Genomic DNA, 23,798 nt, shown 5'->3' on the forward strand with positions numbered 1-23,798 from the left:
ATTTCTTATACAAAGTTGTATCGGAAAACAATATATTGTTTACCGTTCTAGCTGGATCCTCGAGTGCCTTCAGGGATAGCAATAATCCCCTTGCAAATCTTATTTCCTTCTAAAGTGAAACTCTATCCAAGCCGTCAATATTCATTTGCCCCATGAACTAGGTTTAATGGTGATATCAAATGATATTATCGTATCGATAAAAACGTTATGAATCTCGCTTCTGAAACTCCGATGTACCTACCTATTGTAGATTATTGGTAATCTTGTTTTTTTTAGAGCTCCGTCTCTCAAAAAATATGGAAAGGGACCCTATAAACGAAGTACTGAAATAATCAAACTTCCAAGTTATACACATTTTTTGGGACCCTATAAATAGGATTTCTTTGTTGTGCGCCTATTAACATTTGTCTGACTATCACAACCCCTTCGGCAAAGATATCTCGAGAATGCGTGGAAGTATTAAGTTAAAATCATATAATCATCTGAGTTCCTCGAAGTTCTGAAATAACCAAACTTTCAAGTTGAAAAATGTGTCCTAGACCTAAAAACCCCTTTACGACACATTTTATTTTTAATTTTTGCTTACTTACCCAAATATTTTTGGATATTATGACTCTATTAGTAGGTAATGTTATGTGTAACATTGCTAAGATGATAACGAGTTAACGAAAAAACGTAGCATTATAGATTATTATCATAGAATAAATTGCTTGGTGTTAATTTCTAGAGTGACAAACAAATTAATCTCTTATAATGAATACCAAAATCTAGATTTAAAATATTCATAAAATTGACTTTATGATTTCGACCTGATCATGCATTTTAAAAATTGCAAATGTACCAAGCAAACATGTTAATCGTCACCTTTATTACCTATGGGATAGAGTTCTAATTCAACGTTCATCGGGTGCACTTTACCCGCAGAGCGATGTGGGTAAACATTTGCTTAACGGTCGATGTATTTTATGAAACGAGAAAATCTGTAAGTGCTTTAAAATAACGCAGTGGTAGCTTTCATATGTTGTCAATTTTTGTTGCAGCTTTTCTACCGTATATGCACTGTTCGGATTTTTAAATGGATATTTTTTCCGTCTGTGTTGTGTTTGGATATCAGCAAATAATGTTTTTTTTGCTGACTGTTATCTTGTACAATCATTTGTCTTGTAAAACAGTATTCAGAGAAGAGATTTGTAAAGAGTATTGAATATAATTATAAAATTATTAGCGGATCCGGTCAAGCTTCGCTTTGACTTATGTGCACTTCTTCCCTATCCCTACCCTGCACTACCCCTACCCCACCCGTACCCTACCACCTTCTTCCACCCCCCATTTTAGGGAAGTGGCGAGTTAAAAAGACACAAAAAGTACCCTGTGTTACTCTCCATCCTTTTAAATATTTCCACTAAAAAAATGACGTTAATTCGTTGGTCCGTTTTGACGTGAAAGACGGACAAACAAACAGACCGACTTTACTTTCACATAAACTATTAATTATATAATATTAAGTATGGACAAATGCATTTAGGTGAAGTTCATAAAAACCAAAATGTTCTTCTTCTGTTGTTCTGTTCTGTTCTAGTTCTGTGTTCTGTTCTAGTCGCAAACTCACCACTGCAGACAATATTCTAAATCAAATTCCCTTCTAGCAGACATTATCAAGTTTTAAAAATTCCATTCTGGTTGTGAAGAGAGTTCCTCGAGGTGCGAGACCTTCCGTGTCCAAAATTTGACCCATTGTCTATGTATCGTGACTCGCAAAAACTCTTAAAGAAGCATGGGAGCAACTACTCATCTTCTCTTAGAGGATTTTACATGTCATTAGAGATCATTAATCTCCAAAAACTCTCACGGCAAATATTAAACGAAACTGTAATGCTACTTTTGTTTCGTTTAATCACATTTTTTCCGTCCTGTATTACTCTCTTTTTAATTATGTAGAGTCTAAATAAAGAGAAGGTTATATAAAAGGTGCATCTAAACTCCCCTTCAGCAATGATGTGGTGGCCTTGCTTTTCAGATACACATGCGGATCTGCAAAGAATGCATCCTTTGCCAAAGGATAATCTTTCCTTCCTGGATGCGCCGGCACTGAAATGGAATATCTCACTATTTCAGCCAAGGACGTGACTGCAGCCGTCTGGTCCTTCCAAAGTGGTTCAGCTGGTGGCATCGCTAGCCTTACTCCCCAGCACTTAAAGGACCAGTATATTTTTTATGTATGACCACGCATAACTTTTTACCGAGTGATCCGATGTTCATAATTCTTTTTTCATTGGAAAGGATATTTTGAGATTGATCCCATGAAAATTTGAAAAATAATTTATAACCCTAAGGGTAGGAACCCTAGCGTTTTTCACTGCACAGCTTCCTTTTCAGTACTGTAGGTAATGCGATCTCCAATCTACCCCTCACGCAATTGAATTGTTATAGACGTTGATACATATCGCCAATACGCAATTCCAACAAAGCCAAACAGGAGAGCTCTCTCGCTACCGGTAATATACGGCGTTACGTAGCTCCTTTGACCTAAAACTCTATAATATAACGAGAGGGCGTGCTCAATGCTAAGGGGGTGATCGGACTAAGCTAAAATTGAGTTTAGTTAGACGATCTCTTTGCTGCATTAAAGTGCATTATTATGAATGCACTGATTTATATCTCAGTGATGTCTAAAATTTATTTTTGTAAAATATAATTAATTAATATTTAGTAAAATAAAATAAAATAGTAATTGTCTCGTCTGGCTCGCCATTAGCATTCATCATCATCAACTCATATTCGGCTCACTGCTGAGCTCGAGTTTCTTCTCAGAATGAGAGGGGTTAGGCCAACAGTCGCAACAACGTTGGCAGACTTCACACACGCAGAGAATTAAGAAAATTCTCTGGAATGCAGGTTTCCTCACGATGTTTTTCATTCACCGTTTGAGACACGCGTCCATTAGCATAAGTCTACATTAATCAATACGTTACATATTCACATATTTGTAGATAAATTGCAAAGTAATACAAGCAAAGCAATGTAAATATCGACTATAGGTTTATAATTGTAAACCAAGTTTTAAAATATTAAATTGACACTAATTAATCTCTTCCAATTAATTTTGATTCTTCTTCTTATGTAGTAAATGTTTCAATATGATAATTACTAAATATTTTTCTTTATTTTTTATTCATTCCGAGCAATAGGTAGGTTTAGATTTTCATAGGTACGTTTTTTTTAGCTCTTGGAGGCAATTAGTAGATTTTCTTTAATCAACATCCCTATTTAAATATCCTGTACTCTCTTGGGCTAATATATCCAACTTATCTTCAAAGTAAACCCTCTCAATATAATATATGTGTTGAGTTTGATAATGAACTTTATGACAATGTAAATAAAGTTTATTTTTGTTTAGCTTTCTTTTGAGGTATTTTTGATGGTAGCGATAATGATCGGAGCCGCTTTGTTTCCTTATTTCGTCAAGTTTATCTTAAGCAGGGTTAGGTTATAGTTTTAAAATAAAGGTTTGAAGTGAATTTGGGGGTTAAGTGGATATATGAGCTTGAGTAAACCTTTATTATGAATGAACTATTTTATAATTAAGAGAAAATAAGTAATATAATTATTTATGCTCGGTGATAAAATAAACTATAAGGAATGTTTAACTTTACGTTGATATAAAGCATTGGATGACCTCTCTGTTACAGTTCATGGTACTGTGATTCTCAACATAGAGGTCCTAGGCTCGATTCCCAGTTCGGGTTAGTTTAGGATTTAAATTGGCTCAGGTTTGATCTGGTGGAAAGAATCAGCCGTGACTTTTTATACTTTACTGTACTACGATATCACCTGATGGTAAGTGTGTAATACAATCTGAGATGGAAGCGGGCTAACTTGTTCAGAGTTGGTTGAAAATCAACACCCCATATGGTTTTCAAGGGCATCGCACCGGAACGCTTAATCGCTTGGCGGTACATCTTTGTTGGTAGAATAAGTAGCCACGGCCGAAGCCTCCCACCAGCCAAAGCTTGTTACTACCCTACCGGCGAGGACGTATTGCCAAGTGGCGGATAATTTCGCGGGCGTTGGCTAGTCTATACCTATACGTATACCTATCTAATAAAAAGAGCTTAATGGTAGGGGGTAATCTCTGCTTCTAGAGAACCGATTTTGAAAATTCTTTTATTATTAAACGCCACGTTATTCGTAAGTATTATAACGTATATTTTATCCCCGTAATCTCACGGGAACAGGACTTACGCGGTAGAAACCGAGGTGCGTCGGCTAGTTATGAATAAAATACTACAATACTAAATCAATTTTAAACACTACTGCCACTACATACCACGTGTACAATCAATTCAATAAATATAAACAACCATGATCAACATGGTTTCTTGCTTTTAGTATAAAATTTTCCAAACTGACAGTGGCCGTTTTTCCAAATAACCCTTATTTTTTTTTTATTTCATTGAGGGCTTACAAACAACATCATAGTACATAATCATATTATCATAATAGTAATATAAATAAAAATTATAACTACGACACCAGCTTCGGAAACCACAGATTACAATACTTTAGAGTAGACTACTACGTACTTAAATATTTTATAAAAAAATATTACAAACAAATTTTGAAAAAATTAAAATAAAATATGAATAAAAAAAAACGGAAAAAATAGTTGAAAACTGGAATGGAACCCTTAAACTGGATCAATTATTATTAATCCAGTTATGAAGTACACGTAGAACGTCTTTTTTTAAGTCAACTTATAATAATAATAATTAAAATTGTAGAAAATAGACATAAATATTCAAACAATGCAAGCCTTTTTGTATAATCCAACAAATAGCTCCATAATTCTAGTTGCAAAGCAACCCATTGGAGTGATAAGGCGAAGTCCCGTTTAATTTGGATATTGTTTCTTTGCTTTGGATTATTCATCCGTGTACCGTCGCCGTATATTTTATTCATGGCCACAGATTGTTTTGTAAACGGTACATGATGTTTTGAGCATTGGATGGCGATTCCGATATCACTTTGTTTATTCATTCATGCGTTGTTTACGATGACTTGTAAAATAATGAATGATTTTTTTGAAGTTTATGGTTTTTTGATTTTGTTTATTTTTATTTGAAAAATTGACACTTGTTCAACTTTACTTGCAACAACAATTGCCGTAAAGGTAAAGCCGCATGATTTTGACTCTACCTACTATAGTACAAAGTCAACGATAGTTTTTGCTATTGACATGTTACGTGCCTACAAAATCACCGCAAAAATTGATGGATTATTATTTTTTTATTTGTTTTATTTTGTATTTCTTCTTTTTCCCAATTTAGTTACTCCACTGAGCGCACACATGCACAATTTTGTGTTTATGTCCTTAAAAAAAGCCTCAATTTCTCAACGGTCAAAGCCACAAGAGCGGTCGGACACATAACTGAGAGGTGGTGGTTCTATCCCTGCCCTGTTGGTCTATTGTCGTACCCACTCCTAATACAGTCTTTCCAGACTAGTTGGAGGAGGGTGGGAATATTGGTCATATTTAAATAAAAGATATGGTAAATATTCTTTTTTTTAATAAAAAAAAAACCATTATATATAGAGTTTTCTGAGTTACTGAACACACAACTCGATATTGTATACAATATTTAGATATCCTTTTATTTAAATTGTTTATTATTCAACTTAATGAAATTAAGACAATTAGCCGATTTTGTTCGCTTCAGTTTTGACGCGCTAATGACATATCTCTATTATAATATTTTCGTACACTTAATATTTTTCTCATCCATCTAATATCAACTTGACCCTCACTCCTTGTTGAATACTGACTATAATATTTTATAGGTGCAGGTTTCTTTCTTCGGTTTTCTTGCTTCTTCTTGATTCTATTTTTGAATATATGAATGATGTTGCAGAATTTGATATGTAGGTTTATGAGTCCGTCGTTGATGAGGTCTGTTCCTAATGTGTCTGTTACGTTTTATATGAATTGACGTCTGTCACCTTGTTTTCTTGTCTATTTATTTTGACATGTTATGAAATGACGTTTTACGTCATTGTACCTTTACTCAGAGGATAAAATGTTATTAATAAGGTTATTGTGGTCGAGTATTTTATCCTCTGAAATTTATTTGTTGTTTCACAACATGCTCCCCCCCGGGCTGATGTCGTCCAAGGGAAGCGGGCATATGTTGTTGAAGGCTCGCGTGATAATGCCTTTCTTAGTGTTCAGTTGAGCCACCCTGCCGATGGAGTCGCCGCCGTAAATGATGTTTGTGACTCGACCCATGAGCCAAAGAAGAGGTGGCTGTGTGCGATCCTTTACTAAGACGAGGGCTCCGATCTTCAGTTTGTCCATTGACTGCCTCCATTTGCCTTTAGTTTGAAGCAACGAAACGTATTCCAACGAATATCTCTGCCAAAAGTGTTGACGAAGTTTCTCCACTCGTTGATATCGCTGGAGACGATTGACTTCTTTGTCTAAGAGGTTTGCCTGTGCTGTTGCTAACAGTGGTCGTCCGATGAGGAAGTGAGATGGAGATAAATAGGAAAGGTCGGAGGGGTCTGTGGATAGAGGTGTGAGGGGACGCGAATTTAAAACTGCCTCTATCTGCGCCAAGCAGGTCGCCATTTCTTCATAATCAAAGTGAGTCAAAGAAAGCACTCTGCGCAAATGGTGTTTAACTGATTTAACAGCGGCTTCCCAGATACCGCCAAAATGAGGACTATACGCTGGAATATATTTAAAGTTAATACCTTGTTCAGCTAGTTGTGCTTGCACGTAGTCTACGCTGCCTTTGAGGAACTGCGCGAGCTCATTTGAGGCACCTATGAACGTGGACGCGTTGTCAGAGTAAATGGTTTCCGGCTTTCCACGCCTCGATGTAAATCGATTCAGACAAGCTAGATAGGCCTCTTTTGTAAGATCGGTTACCAGCTCGAGGTGTACTGCCTTTACTGCGAAGCAAATAAATACGCAGATATATGATTTTGTGAGCCTGCTTCCTTTGCCCTTTCTGTTTAGTATCAGCACTGGCCCGGCATAGTCGACACCTGTGGTTAGAAAGGGCGATACTAAATGTGTACGCTCATTGGGTAAGTCACCCATGATTGGTTGGACTGAAGTGGCCTTGAAGCGAAAGCAACGAACACAAGCGTGTACAGTTTTTCTTGCTAGATTCCTACCGTCAATAGTCCAGTAATTTTGTCTAATATTACTTAAAAGAAGCTGAGGTCCTGCATGCATAAGAACTTTGTGATGTAATAGAAATAAAGTTTTTGTGATGTGATGTTTAGCGCAAAGCACAATTGGATGTTTGACGTGATATGAATAATATGAGTTCCTTAAGCGCCCACCTACTCTAATGAGATCGTCAGAATCTAAGAAAGGTGACAATGAATTTAGTTTACTACGTTTCGGCAATTGTTTATTGTTTTTTAATAAATTGTACTCTTCAAGGAACATTTCCCTTTGAGCATGATGTAATACGATTTTGCGAGATGAATTGATTTCATTGAGTGTAAGATGATTGTGTTGAGTTTTAGTTCTACAATTATGTATGAATCTTTTTACATAAGCTAAGATTCTAATTATTTTATTGAAACTGCTATGTTTATGTATAATATGAAGAATCCTATTATTAGTATGGTCTTCTGCCTTTTTTGGTATGAATGTATGCAGTGATGTGTCAGAAGTAGAAATGTCCAGGGCTTTATGTATTTCCGGAATTCTAATGATAGCCTCATGTAAATACTCTGGCCCCGTCCACCATAGAGCGGCTGTGCTGATGGAATCAGCCTTCACCCCACGAGAGACAAGATCTGCTGGATTAGACTTTGAAGGTACATAATTCCACTTGTGACCGTTAGTAGTCTCTTGAATTTCACCAACCCTGTTTCTGACAAACTGAACTGTTTGTGAAGAGGAACTAGATAACCATCCTAATACTATTGTCGAATCTGACCAAAACCAGTGCTGATGAATATTAATTGTAAGAGCATTGACTACCTTTTTCCAGAGTCTGGTAGCAAGTAAAGCGGCAGATAATTCTAAACGTGGTATTGTACATTTAGGTTTAATTGGAGCAACCTTATTTTTTGAAGTTAAGAGCCTAACATTCACTAATCCTTCATGATCTATGGTTCTAACATAGATGCATCCACCATAGGCTCGTTCTGATGCATCTGAAAATGTGTGTAACTCAACAAGAGTTGGGCTACTACATGACACAAATCTTGGAATTTTAATTGAATTTAAGAAATGTAAGGAATTTGCAATATCTAAAAAGTCTTTCTTGATGACATCAGGAGCTTCACTATCCCAATCACACTTGCTAATCCATAATGCTTGTATAATAAGTTTGGCCATTACTACACAAGGACCTACAAGTCCTAGGGGATCAAAAATTTGGCTGATAATAGAAATAATATTGCGTTTTGTTAATTTTTTGTTTGTATTGATTTCAATTAGGAAGTTTAAGTTGTCTGATGTTGAATCCCAATATAGACCTAATGTTTTTGAAGGTGAGTTGTCACTCATATTCAAATCAAGGCATTTCTCTGAATCACTCTCTATGTCAGTGATTGCATGTAAGACATCAAGACTATTAGATTGCCATTTCCGCAAATTCATTTTTGCAGAGGATAAAGTGTCTTTTACACCCTTGCATACAGTAATGAGAGATTCTATGGAGTCACTTCCAGTCAAAAACTCATCAACATAAAAATCATGTTTGATTGCATGCTGAACTTTCACATTTTTACACTCATCCGCAAGAGAAACTAAACATTTTGTAGCTAAATAAGGGGCTGATGCCGTGCCATATGTTACTGTATTGAGTGTGTAGGTTTGTAACGGTTCATGTGAATGAAATCTATAGATTATTTGCTGAAGTGACCTTTGATTTGGTTCTATGTATATAGTACGGTACATTTTTTCAATATCTGCAGATACAACTAGTTTATGTGACCTGAATCTAATTAAAATTGAAAAAATGTCATCTTGTATAGTCGGCCCAACCATTTGAATTGAATTGAATGATTTTTTGTTAGAAGTGGCCGCTGAAGCATCAAATACTACTCTGAGCTTTGTAGTAGTAGAATCTCGAAGTACCCCATGATGAGGAAAGTATATGTTTGGTGTGTTAGAAGTATGTTTTATGTTTTTTGTAAGAGTCATGTGACCTAAATCAATGTATTCTTTGATGAATTGCATGTATATGGCTCCAACTAAAATATCAATTTCTGATGGTACATTGAAAGACGGATCAGCTAATTGAATATTTTTAGGAATAGGGATGTGCGACACATCAATGTAAGAAGAAGGTAAATATTTTGTTATTTCTGCAACCATGTAACAACTAATAGTTTCTTTGTATCCACCATAATAAGATTCAATCACTAACTCACAAGACTCTGATATTAATGAAGACTGACTATTGATACCGTTGACTATGGAGCTAACAGGCTTTACTAATAGATTAAGTTTTTTGCTAAGACTATGTGTCACAAAGTTTGCTGTGCTCCCATTATCAAGTAGAAGCCGTGCTGTATGTAGTTTATTATTGACATCTCGGACTCGCACCACAGCTGTACATAATAATGTAAATGTTTGAATATGTGATGTTGGGGTTACACCTGTGGACAACGCTATTGTGGTTCCAGTAGGTTCTTTAGTACTGTCATGTAATAATGTATTGTGTTTCATTCGACAGTATTTGCAGTGGGTAAGCTTACAGAACTGAAACCCATGGCCGGGCTTCAAACAATTTCGGCACAAATTAAGTTCAGATACCTTTCTTATTCGAGAAGCTACATCTAGTTTTTTGAAATTTTCACAACTAAAAATGAAATGAGGTTGAGAACACATAGGACACTTGTAAGCTTTTTGGTTGTTATCTGTGTAAGAAACTTGTGCCTTATTTTTGTTTGTGTCAGAAAATGTTGAAATGATACCTTTATGCTTGTATTTGTCTTGTAATGTTTCAAGTAAATCAGCCCTACTAGTAATGAATTTTATAAATTGTTGTAAGACTGGGCTGCCCCCAAGTCCATTGCGATATTCTTCCCACTCTCTATTAGTAATAGAATCTAACTTCTTAGTCATAATGAATATAATCAAAGTATCCCAGTGATCAGTAGGTTGCCCTAATGTTGCAAGGGCTCGTAGGTTTTTGTTTGTAATATCAACCATGTTCCGTAGCATATGGCTTGATTCCTTTTGTATAGGTTCAATATTAAATAGATTTTGTATGTGATTGTTCACTAAGAGTCGTTCATTGTCATACCTTTCAGTGATCAACTGCCATCCCAGCTGGTAGTTGCCCGCTGAAAAGTCTAACGCTTGGATTGTTAAGGCAGCTGTACCTTTTAGAGCTGCACGTAGGTAAAATCTCACAAGCCTCACAAAATCATGCTCGCATCTGTCGCTCTTTTGAACACTCAGATCGCTACCATAAGAAGAGCGGCGACGCTGAGTGCTCAGGTGTGAATTAAGCATCACTTGAGCTTCGGATACAAGCCTGAAGTATATTCCATCGAAGGCTTCACGATCTTGGTAGGCCGTCTCTGGAGGGTCTGTTAGTGCTTCGATTTCTGACTGCAGGCTTTCGAAATCACCATATAACTGTTCGATCTTACGAAAACGACACTCTAACTCCTTTATTTGTATATCACTTAGGTGTTCACCACTATTTAATAATGATAAAAATGTTGAAAATTGTGTAAGTCTTGACTTAATCGAACCACGCTTTTTGACTAAATCTTTGATTTTTGCATCACACATTTTTATTTATATGGATTTAAAACGTTAAATATGCACTAATAGTAGTCAATTCACTGATTTTAAATGTATAAATCTTAGTAAATAAAGACGCGACACCGGTGGCGATGACCTTGACCGTGACCGCGGGCGACTAAGGGCAAAAACACACTGTTGTCCCTTAAGGTCAATTTACGACCTAAGAAACTTAATTATTATTGAAAATAAGTTTACTACGTGTATTGAAGTACGACTATGAATAAATGAACGAAGTGATGAATATTCAAAAATATGACCGTTTTTTTTTTTTTAAATTTTGTTCGAGTATTTTGTATTACGCCGAAATAAGCGACCTATCTATCGCAAATAAGGCAATCTTAAATAGAAGATTAGGAGGATAGTAGGACAGGATGCGATAAAATCGGAACGGACTCACTGTTCTGAAGAAAGGCCGGCATAGAAGACCGTTGGTTTTCCAATTTTCGAATCTTGAATTTGCTTGAAAATCGAAGATTTTTCTTTACTCGAAGGACCACTTGTTGAATACTGACTATAATATTTTATAGGTGCAGGTTTCTTTCTTCGGTTTTCTTGCTTCTTCTTGATTCTATTTTTGAATATATGAATGATGTTGCAGAATTTGATATGTAGGTTTATGAGTCCGTCGTTGATGAGGTCTGTTCCTAATGTGTCTGTTACGTTTTATATGAATTGACGTCTGTCACCTTGTTTTCTTGTCTATTTATTTTGACATGTTATGAAATGACGTTTTACGTCATTGTACCTTTACTCAGAGGATAAAATGTTATTAATAAGGTTATTGTGGTCGAGTATTTTATCCTCTGAAATTTATTTGTTGTTTCACAACACTCCTAGGTTATGGGTTAACGCCTATATACCAATAACTCATTAAACACAAAACACAAACACAACAATCGTCGTTATCAACCCATATACGGCTCACTGCTGAGCTCGAGTCTCCTCTCAGAATGAGAGGGGTTAGGTTAGGTTAGGTTAGGTCAATAGTCCACCACGCTGGCCCAACGCGGATTGGCAGACTTCACACACGCAGAGAATTAAGAAATTCTCTGGTATGCAGGTTTTCCTCACGATGTTTTCCTTCACCGATAGAGACACGTGATATTTAATTTCTTAAAATACACACAACACAACACAACAATCATTCACCTGTATTTATACATTCAGCAGTGCGCGGAATTCATGAATCCGTCTCCCATTATGATGTTCGCAACACGTCGACGTAATATGCAATAATAGCGCCACTCGGAATATATTCCGCAGAGAGGATTCCGCGGGCCCCGCCGTTGTAATCAGCGATCTTATTACGATGTCATCTCAATCCCACGTACCTAATCTGCCTCTTACTGTTACTTGCTTATATTGTGTTATTTCGGGGATCCTTCAACCACGTCAGTGACATAATTCTTAGGCTAGGAGCTAACCATTTTGAAGGTAGTAGAATTTTTTTTGTGTAAAAAAAGGATTTTGACGACCTCCGTGGCGCAGTGGTGTGCGCGGTGGACTTACACGACGGAGGTCCTGGGTTCGATCCCTTGGTCCAGGTCAGGGTGGTGGAGGCTTCGGCCGTGGCTAGTTACCACCCTACCGGCAAAGACTTACCGCCAAGCGATTTAGCGTTCCGGTACGATGCCGGGTAGACACCGAAAGGAGTGTGGATGTTCATCCTCCCCCTAACAAGTTAGCCCGCTTCCATCTTAGATAGCATCATCACTTACCATCAGGTGAGATTTTAGTCAAGGGCTAACTTGTAAAGAATAAAAAAAAAAACAGGATTTAAACGAAGCTTTTAGCTTTACGCGTCTATTTACGTCTACATATGAAATGAGGTTGTGTTTTATTTAGTACTTCAACAGAAAACAATTAAACTCTTATATTTATTTCGTCTGTTTGTCTTGAAGCTTCCAAAAGACGATGATGATGATATTTGGAGTAACTGAAGGAGTTTTAACAGACGAATTATTATTTAACTAGGGTATCTTAAACGAAATATCGCCTTTTCATAAAATTACGATACAATAGCATACCTACGGTAATGGAAAAAGTAGATTTTAGATGTATTGAAGAATAGGGGGATAAAATACAAATTGTGTAACTCGGTGTAGACGTGGTATAAGGTCAATACTAATATTATTATGTAAAAAACAAAGATTGACTGGACATTTGCGAAATAAATAAGATGATGTTTCAAATCTACTAAAATTCTTTTATCTATAATTTTTAGCTTCCTTATATTAAACGTGACATTTTTCAATATATGAACTATAAACATAAACGCACAAATAACAAAGATATTTGTAATTGTTTTTGAACGCCATACAAATCTAACGATCATCGAATCAACGACACATTAATTCGTACCATTTTATATGGGGCACTTTTCAGGGATCCGTGGCAGTGCCGCAAATCTGACCCTTTAAATCCCTGTAGCTCTGAAAGTAATGATCGCAGATATCCTGTTACTTAAAAAAATTGCTTTACTGTTAGTATACTCCTAATTTATATACAATTTATAAAACTGTTATCATCCCTATTACAGTTAGCCAGACATCATATGCACCCATTTTTCTAACATAAACATTAACACAGTATTAAGTAATAAACAGTAGGGAATAATCAGGACCTCGCGTAAAAATTTATAACATAAAAATCATTTTCTCCCGCTATTGAGATAATACAAAAACATTTTTCTATTATATTTTTAATCAGCCCGCTTTATAAGCCGATATAGTTGCTAAGTAGGTGGAGGAATGGAAATCGATTCCAATCTCCTTTATACATTTTTTATCAAACAATTTTCATCTTGTTTGCTTTCATTCTAGCGTATAAGGAGTAGAAACGTAGGTGTATCGTAAGAAACGATCCATTAAATTGATTTCCAGAAACAGATCATTTCATCTGTTATTTGTTTCCAATTAGCAATTTCTTCTGAAAGAATTTTTAAACGAATTACTACTTTTCTCTTTTTTTTTTTCTTTACAAGTTAGCCCTTGACTACAATCTCACCTGATGGTAAGTGATGATGCAATCTAAGATGGAAGCGGGCTAACTTGTTAGGAGGAGGATGAAAATCCACACCCCTTTCGGTTTCTACACGGCATCGCACCGGAACGCTAAATCTCTTGGCGGTACGTCTGCGATGTTAAGTTTGGTCTCTAGAGACTATGGGCCTTATAAGAAAATTTGGGAAATTCTACGACTACTTTCCGTCAAAATTCCTCAGTCCCTGAAGACGATATACTTGGAATAGTGCGTGGAATAGATTTCTATGGCATTAGTTTACAAGCACTCAACGACAAATTAAAAACCTTTTGGCACTAAAGAGACTTGTACTATTTATTTTGTATCATTTTCTCTAAATTAAACGAATATTTGCCACTAAACATGACCCTTCGTTCCCCTCCAATTATTAGCCAAAGTCTGTGTTAGGAGTGGGTACGAGAATAATCCACCGGGTGAAGATCGAACCACCACCTCTCGGTGATGAGTCTGACGGCTTACCCGTGTACCACTGAGCTGTTGAGGCACAAATCATCATTTTTTTAGGTAAGTATTAATTAAGCTTAAGTATTAATTATTGGAGTTTACTCCTTACGAATCGATTTTTCATATATAGTCCCCGGTATGAAAAAATATGGGCAGAAAAATTTTTGTACGCAACCTGTACTGCGCACCTTTCACCGTGCGCTGCCGCTAACAGCCCACGGCGCGGCCTGCTGTTCCTCGGTGCGTACCTTTCATTTTTCAGGCGTAGGTATTGAGACGTACATAGTGTATGCTACGGGGCAACATACACCTATTTAGACAGTCGATCTGAAAGAGTAAACTTTATTCGTGCGTGCTGACACACTCTTTTTTTTATTATTTAATTATTTTATATTCTGTGCCCTAGATACGGTCTACATATTCTTAATATTGAGCTTTTAAAACCGTTATACAATTGGTAGTCATAAAAAAGGAAGAAAAAATGAAGACAAAAAAATTAAGATAATAAGTTTTACAAAAAAGTTACATAAACGCCCATTAATTATTTCACTAAAAATAAAAATAAGTAGTACATATTTATTAATGTTTCGATAACAAAGGGAAAAGTTGTGTAACGTTTTTTTTATAAAAAAATATAAAGTATCAAAGTTCTCGAAAGAAAAAATAAACAAACCATTCAAAGTCGAAACAATTGCAGTAATTTTATAATGTGACTAACTACGAGCTAATATCGACCTTGTTCCGTACACATACAGTCTATTTTCAAACAGAAATATTAAAATAGTCGTCGCTAATTAGCCCGCAGAAGTCAAGACGCTAATTTATAAAAGCGTTATGGAGGTAACCTTTTTAGGGTTCCGCATTTAATAAAAAGCCTTTGCTGCACCTTTGCTGCTGTTACATTCGTTTGAACAACTTCTTACCAAAGTAAATTCGTTTGCCGCTGCGAGCACTTGAATCAAGCGTCTTAAACAATAATTATACGAACCAGAACAATCACAAACACTAGAATATGATGGAGTTTTTTAACGCGGACAACTAAAAAATATGCATAAAAGCTGTACGTCGTCTTAACTTCTACCGACAAAGACGTACCGCCAAGCGATTTAGCGCTCCGGTACGATACCGTGTACAAACCGAAAGGGATGTGGATTTTCAACTTGTTAGGAGGAGTAACAAGTTAGCTCGCTTCCATCTTAAACTGCATCATCACTTACCATCAGGTGAGATTGTAGTCAAGGGCTAACTTGTAAAGAATAAAAAAAAGATGCTCCATAAAAGAATACGTTTATGAATAGATGAAGATTATGAACTTGGAGTTCCATTATGTTCCATTAAAAAACATTATTAACAGATTAGAGCATATTACGAGTAGAGGATCTACCCACTATGCTGCTCCAACGCAGCTTGGCGGGCTCAGGGTGTTTCAGGTGGTTTCTTAGATAGTCATGTATTGTTATCAGAACTCAGAGCGTGTGCAAAATTACATCCTAATCGAAGTCCGGAAAGTGGGTTAAATTAAGATTCCAAGATTTTCTTATATACGCAGTTACAAGTGAAGCTAATAAACTCGTGTTAAAAAGAGATTGTTTTACGAGGACTTTTTTATATACAAGACCTATCTTTATAGATCTACGAAATTCCATTTAACCCTCAGTTAACTTCATACTATTATCCCCACACTAACCTTAAAGATTGCTCACCCCAAGATAACTCTGACGAAATAAGGAAACAAAACAACACCGATCATATCGCTCCTTTAGTGACAACGATACAAAAGAAAATAACATTTAAGTTATCACTTATAAGGTGCAAAGTTACTTGTTGTCATCCAAGGCGTTTACAACATTTGGTAAATTTCAATGTAGAGGTTTAGGCCAAAGGTTACATATATGCGTATTCTGATACATTATGTTCCTTCCGTCGTGTTTGGGCTTTGTCGGAATCACCTATTGGAAATAGATTGAGGAACCAATAACTATCCAAGTGCCTCCAGTGAATATATTGAAGACCGTGTTTAAGCCGGTCTAACACAACTAAGGCTCTGCTACGTGACAAATGTGTGTTGTGATAGTTACGAACTTCGCTTACAATATGGTGGCGTTGTCACGTCAAAAATATACAAGTATATTTTTGACGTGACAACGTCTTATAATTCGATGGAGCCGGCTGCACACTCGAAGAAGATGACGTCATGCGCCGTTCCCTCGCTCTAGGGATGCCAACTTTTTTACAAGAAATAAAGTATGTCTGGTCTATGAAGATTATTAAACAGTATTTTAGAAAAACGAACATTTTCTTTTGAAAAATGCAACCATTCCATCAATATTTTTTTATACGTTGTCACGTTCAACTATCGTCAGTAAACCGACTTTACAGACAACCGATTTTTTCCATACTAAGCGTGCTTACCTACTAACAACTGTAGTCAGGTTGTATTTTCTGTTTTGTATATATCAGCCGATGGACAGTCACCATGCAGGATATAGGCCGTTTGCTTCCAAACATCACCATTCTGAGCCGCTTGCATCCAGCGAAACCCTTCGACTCGCTTGATGTCGTCAGTCCACCTGGTGAGCCAGTCGACCAACACTGCGCTTACTATAGTGCGTGGTCGCCATTCCAGTACCTTGGGACCCCTACGTTTATCGGCTCTTCGAACTATGTGCAACGCCCATTACTACATCATCGTGACTCCTTGAGCTAGGTCGGTGACTTTGGTTCTTCTGCGGATCTCCTCATTTCTGATTCGGTCACGCAGAGATACCCCGAGCATAGCTCGTTTCATCGCTCGCTTTGTCTTTGAGACAGAGAAGTGACATAAGCTTACTTATAGGAGAGTAGGGGAAATAGGTAGAAACTTTGTATAAAAGCCTGTTTGTTAAAATTAATTAATACCTATAGTAGATTAATCTTCTTCCACGCGTCTTCCACGCGGACGAAGTTCATGACGTCTGCTAGTTTTGGTAGAATATATAATGACGTATATCCAGTGGCGTGCACAATGTTTTTAACTAGGGAATGCACTATAGGTAAAACTTGGAAAATTCCAACTATATATTCTGTGGAAACTATATATTCTATATATTCCAACATAGGTTTATATTGAGTCCTTAGGGTATAAGTATTAAATGTTCATAATTATATGAAAGTAGCTAACCAGATATTATGTAAATATAAGATTAAGTAAATCTCCAAGACAACCTGCGGAGTTAAATTGCAATAAATTAGTTCATGTTATGACAAGACAACTTAATGTAATTTTATCATGGGCGATCTTAGCGCTTAAAAATATACAACAATATTTTAAAATTAGTCCCAGCAACAACATAATAATATGTAAATTAAACTACTTGTGTTTCAAATGAGTTAGTCAATGGTGATTCACGTAAATTACTTGCAATTAAGTTTATTTTTAACTGTAAACACAGTAGTGACGTCATCGTGAAGCACGTAAGCAAAAAGAAAGTTAATTTTCAATCTCACACGAGCTACAACTTTACAAGTTAGTGAAAAGCCTGCGTTTAGCGGAAAATCTGACGGGAAACTCCCGCGGAATGATTGATAATGATGAATAGCGAAATTAATGATTATGCTGAAAGCCTAATTTAATAAGGAAAATTCAAATTTCATTAAAAATTTTTGTAGAAAGAAAATTATTTTAAAGGATGAAATTTATTAGTTCGTACTTTTAAATTATTTTTAAGTAAATAAATTATAGAAATGTGCAAAAATCTGATGTAAAACACCAGATTTTGTATTTTTTTTATATAATTGTATTGACTTGCTTAATAAAAGACAGTAGGGCTATTCTATTTTAGACGGCCTCCGTGGCGCAGTGGTATGCGCGGTGGATTTACAAGACGGAGGTCCTGTGTTCGATCCCCGGCTGGGCCTATTGAGGTTGTCTTAATTGGTCCAGGTCTGGCTGGTCTTTGGCTTTGGCCGTGGCTAGTTACCACCCTACCGACAAAGACGTACCGCCAAGTTATTTAGCTTTCCGGTATGATGTCGTGTAGAAACTGAAAGGTGTGAGGATTTTCTTCCTCCTCTATATCTCTCTGTCTTACACAATACTCTAGATTGAGAAAGATTTAAGTGTACCTAATTTAAAACTCACACTTATGAGTTACACAAAACACTGTTATAGAATAGCACTAAGCTGTTTTTGAGTTCGGATTTTATGTATTCGAAATTTACTTCGGACAGAGCGCCTAGTGGCAGTTTGATACTGTGACGACCGCGTGAACGTAAACGCCCATTTCTAAGGAATTGAAACAACGCCATCTAGTAGCACTACTGCACAACTGTTTCAATTCCATATAAATTCGCGTTTACGTCAACGCGATAGTAACAGTATGAAAACATTAAAAACTCCCACTAGGCACACTGATCTAATAGTAATTGGCTGACGCTCTTCCGCGCGTCTCAATATCGGCAATGTCGTACTGTCAAGGGATTCGATGTTTCAATATGATGTAGTAGACACACGTTAGGGATACAGTTCGAGTACACTCAATAACTCAAACCTAAATTACACTTAAGCCTCCACTCCCTCCTCCTTCTCCACGTTTATAAAGGCTAATTTGTAAAGAATACAAATCGAATTACCTTTGGCTGGGCAGAAAGAATATCTCTCCTCCTCTATCTTCCTCTTCTACATCTCTGTGTCTAACGTATTGCGTTAGACTCTGTCTAACGCAATACGTTAGACACAGAGATGTAGGTATAGAGGAGGAAGAAAATCCACACATCTTTCGATTTCTACACGACATCGTATCGGAACGCTAAATCGCTTGCGGTACATCTTTGCCGGTGGGGTGTCGCCGCCGCGGCCGAAGCCTCCCACCTGTTTTTTATGGAGCAGCTTTGAATACATCTATACTAATATTTTTTATACAGCAGAAGAGTTTCAATCAAACAAACAAACATACAAAATGTTTGTTTGTTTGATTGAACGCGCTAATCTCAGAAACTGGTCCGATTTGAAAAATTATTTCTGTGTTAAATTTATCGAGGAAGGCTATAGGCTATATATTATCCCTTTATTCCTAAGGGAACGGGAACCACGGGTAAAACCGCGTGATATCAACTAGTGTTCTAATATAGAGCTTGCTGTAGGTCTCGTGACACGTTAAGGTTTTAAGCAGATGATAGAGAGATTTATTCGTTAGTTTTTTTCATTTATATTTTTGTTGGATAGTGAACAGTTTCACATTTTTGAAGTTTGGGACTTAATTGTGCATATTTGATTGATATGACATACGAGACATTGTATCATTGAGCGTAAACCTACATACATATATCATGTAAGTATATGTATGTATTTGTATACGCTCATGGTGATTACTGTGGTGTATATATATCCTTTAGTTTCGATGTTTCATTGATCAACCATCCATTTCCAAAATGAAATCGTATCGATATTTCCATGTTACGTTGTTTCGCGTTCTGACGTGTGTTATCAGAGTACAATTTCCGATATGATCGTATTTGATACTGTCTATTAAGCGTTGTTTACCTGCAAACATAATTTCGATCCTGTAATTTTAGCTCTCTAATACGCTCACATTGCCTTATTGGTCCCGTGGTTAGCTGGTTCTGCTACGGACAATGAGGTCCAGGCTTCGTATCCCGGGGCCAACAAAACTAAAATACGTTATTTGGCGTTTTTCTTACAAGAAATATCTTAATAACAGCCTGGAGTTGTAAAATTAGCGGTGTTGGTATCACAAAACAGACAACGCTAACAGCTAACGCTTTTAGCAATAGAAGTAGCAAGGGGGCGTGGCCCGCTTACACCCGGGTTTGCGGAACAACGCAAGCGTGTTTGCGCATGTACTGGCAGTCTTGTTTTGTTCTGTGACAAATTCAAAATAATATTCAACTTTAAAGTAAGGATGACATATTACATTTTTCACTAAATATTAAACAGCCAGGGTACGCTGGTTTCAATATAAAGAATTGACACTTTATAAATCTAGTTACCTCTTATATCTGTGGTTGGTATAGCCCCGTGTCTCGGAGAGCACCTAAAGCCGTCGGTCCTGTGCTTGATCTTTCACCGGTCGTGTCGATCTGCCGTTTCATCGGACTATGAGATTGCACCTGTGCTTGCGCATACATTTGTGCACTGTAATATCTCCTGCGTACGTGGTTTATCCATGAGATTGGGCGTCGTGGCCGAAAAAGCATGAAAAATAGTAATTCGGCGCTAGCATATTATTATATTGAGCTGAATATGGTGTGTATTTTTAACACAGACTAACAAACACATCGCTTAGACATGTTACACAGAATATTATATTACTTGATCGATGTTTTACTGTTCCGGTTGAAGTGTCGATTATTTTTAGGTAAGTTAGAAATACGAGTACATATATAGAGGTACATATTCTATACAAACAGTTTTTAGAAACGCGTTGGATCGTTGATCTTATATATACTAATATTATAAAGCTAAGAGTTTGTTTGTTTGTTTATTTGATTGAACGCGCTAGTCTCAGGAACTACTGGTCCGATTTGAAAAATTCTTTCAGTGTTAGATAAGGCTATAGGCTATATATTATCCACATATTCCTACGAATACGGGAACGCGAACCACGTGGGTGAAACCGCGCGGCGTCAACTAGTTCTTTGATAACGTCTATATAAATGAATTGACTTGAAAGGAGCAGAACACACTCACGCTGAGAGTGCATTTCGCTGTTATAATTAGAAAAGTTAAGTTATAACTTAACGCGAGGTGATATTTGCTTCTTCCATCAAATATTAAGTTCCTACATGAAAAAAATCGAAAGAAGCTGTTCCGATATCACTTATTCGTTCGAGTCAGCCACTTTCTAGTTAATAGAGGCAATCGATTTCGCTGGACGTAAAACCGCTCTGTAACTCGTGTAATATCCAACGCGCACACTCCACCTCTGGCTCGCGTAATCAGCTTAACTCTGCTCAGATGAAAAAAGGTAATGGACTGAAAAACCCAGCTCGTGTCGTTTTATATTACGCGATAAAATCATCGCCGACATCGATACTGCCCTGCTTTATTTATAGTTTGTGTAGCGTTAAATTATTCGCCTTTGCTAGTATTGTGTTGCATTTACTTGTGTACCTTTTTCTTAATTTCATTGTAAGCCTAGACTTTTTATCCTCAAGTGTGTCTTTTTTTAATGCCTGCTGTTTTTCAATCGTATGTATGTGTGTTTACTTGTTTTGCCATTTTCTGCAGACCGTTAGACTTCTATATTATGAAGTCATTTTTTTATTAATTTTTCACAGTAATGGTGTTTTAATATACTCATATTAAAACGCCTTATACTGCTTGCAATACGTATGCGTCTAAGGGTAGGTGTATGCTAGTTTTAGTTTCCTATAAAGGCTTAGCGTTTCTTATTCATTTAGAATGAATTATGACTAGGGTACCTAATCATAATTCAATGAACATGAATAGTGCAATAATTTGTTTTTCGCAGTGAGTATTTTATTTATTTCGTAGTTTCTGCTGACTGACTTGACTGTAAGACATCGTAACGATATCGTGTCTTTGAATATAAATGTAATTTACTGTGATTGATATGAATCAGCGCTAAATCGATACTTCCATCAAAAAAGCTTGTTTTTACATCCCCTTTATACAGTAAACTTCAAGTAATATTTTTATAAAGCAATAAAAAGTGTTTAACAGAACTTACATTAATAAGGTGATGTTTTTTTTTAAAATATGAAATTGGTTCGCATTTGACTGCAAAACTTAGGGTACTGTATCAACCCATATTCGGATCACTGATGAGAATGCTCCTCTCAGAATGAAAGGGGTTAGGCCAATATCCACCACGCTGGCCCAATGCGGATTGGCAGACTTCACACACGCAGAGAATTAAGAAAATTCTGGTTTGTAGTTTTCCTCACGATGATTTTCCTTTATCGTTTGAGGCACGTGATATTTTTCACACAGCTGAAAAGTTGGAGGTGCATGCCCCGGACCGGATTCGAACCCACACCCTCCGGCATCGGAGGCAAAGGTCAGGTCCAGTGAGCTATCACTGTTCTGGGTACTGTATATTGTGTGGTATTTCCTAGATTCCTTCTTTCTATTCACTCTTATCTGAATGATGGTCAGGTTGTATGAATCAGGGTGAAGAGAGTAAACCTCTCTCTGATGATGTTTTTATTGGCCAATAAATTTGCTACATTACGGTAAAGTAAAAAGTATCTAAGTTCATTAATTTCTTTAGTGTATTACATAATATTATTCAAGTAAATAAATTATAACAGAAAAGAAAGAAGCTATCATTTTACGAGACTTCATTAAAATTTTCAGCGTAGCAGGTACTCCATTTTGATTCCACCATTATTTTTCATCTTGACAGCTGAATATGAAATTGGGCAACCGACCAATAGGTACTGGTGAACTCGCATCACTGATTTTTCACAATTTCTGCACGCCAAGAGCACGAAGTTTATACGAAAACTTGCAATAGTTAGACCTACCTCATTTTGTAAAGGATAAAACTATGTATTCTCCTATCGTAGGTAAATACAGTAGCAAATTAAGGAGGTTGAACAGTGGTGGCTTTGGAAGATAGCAGGTGTTAAGGGTCCATACTCTCAAACGTCCAAGTATTTATCAATTATTTTTTAATATTTTCCTCGGCATAATATGAGATATCATGCACCCACTCACCAATTACTTAGCTATGCGTTGCTTAAAACCTTTCGAAAAACACCGTTAAAGATTTTTTAAAGGGCTGTCACAAAGCTGAGGGTCAGCCGACTAGAGACGTAATAGCCAATTATGGAGTTTGAGCTGTGGTGGCTTTGAAAGATACTCGTAGCAGGTTTTACGGATCCCCTTCCTCCCTTATGCCCAATTTTTTATAGTTTCCTCAGTATAATATGAGAAATCATGTCCCCATTTTCCAGTAACTTAGCTTCGCGTTAATTCTTTGAAAAACACTGATAGAGAAGAGTGAAGGGTTGAAAGTAGGTAAGCTAAGGGTCTAGCAATTTGAGACACAATGCCTCATGAAATTCTGTAAGTCACCACAGTCAATAACTCCATAAGTCCATAATTGGCTACCGTACCTACTTATATACTGACATAATTTTCAGCATTTATAAAATGAGGAATATCTAGCTATCGCAGGCTCTCATTCTAAAATGTCTGGACTAAATTCGCGAATTCACGACAAAACAAATCAGAAGTCAGAATAAACAACCGGCTATAAATCTTGCCGGCAATTTTAGATGCGATCTCGCGACTACCTGTTATCATGCACGTACGGATTTCGAATGCTAAATTGACAATTGGGGAATTATAGATGAGGCATTCGATTTATAAATCAACAACTGAGTTACGGAGCTTCATTAAAGCTAGACACACACGTTTCGTGCAACGCGAGGCAAAGTCGGTGTAAATCGACATGGGGTCAAACATTTGAATTGGTGTAATAATTTGAATATACTGCCTTGTTGGGGTCCTAAGGTGATGGAATGGCGACCCCATAGTAGAAAACTTAAA

At 36.7% G+C, this 23,798-nt stretch overlaps 2 protein-coding genes across 5 annotated transcripts in view; one reads left to right on the forward strand and one right to left on the reverse strand.

Moving 5' to 3' along the window:
- The window catches only part of LOC112047244 (uncharacterized), a 350,719-nt gene that overhangs the window by 17,766 nt on the left and 309,155 nt on the right, over nucleotides 1-23,798 (forward strand). The gene's annotated exons all lie outside the window — the stretch shown is intronic.
- Nucleotides 5,723-11,141, reverse strand: LOC128198215 (uncharacterized). 3 transcript variants are annotated; one of them, XM_052882393.1, is made up of 2 exons: nucleotides 10,515-11,131; nucleotides 5,723-6,951 (listed from the first exon to the last, which is right to left on the reverse strand). In XM_052882393.1, exons 1-2 carry the CDS (start codon nucleotides 10,528-10,530, stop codon nucleotides 6,134-6,136), a joined length of 834 nt encoding a protein of 277 aa, XP_052738353.1. In that variant the 5' UTR covers nucleotides 10,531-11,131; the 3' UTR covers nucleotides 5,723-6,133. The 3 variants fall into 3 exon arrangements, with proteins under 3 accessions (XP_052738353.1, XP_052738352.1, XP_052738351.1); XM_052882392.1 differs by having other exon boundaries at nucleotides 5,765-6,951; nucleotides 10,633-11,141; XM_052882391.1 differs by having other exon boundaries at nucleotides 5,776-6,951; nucleotides 10,447-11,134.

This window comes from Bicyclus anynana, chromosome 7 (genome assembly GCF_947172395.1).
Source record: "Bicyclus anynana chromosome 7, ilBicAnyn1.1, whole genome shotgun sequence".
In the NCBI taxonomy this organism is placed as follows: domain Eukaryota; kingdom Metazoa; phylum Arthropoda; class Insecta; order Lepidoptera; family Nymphalidae; genus Bicyclus; species Bicyclus anynana.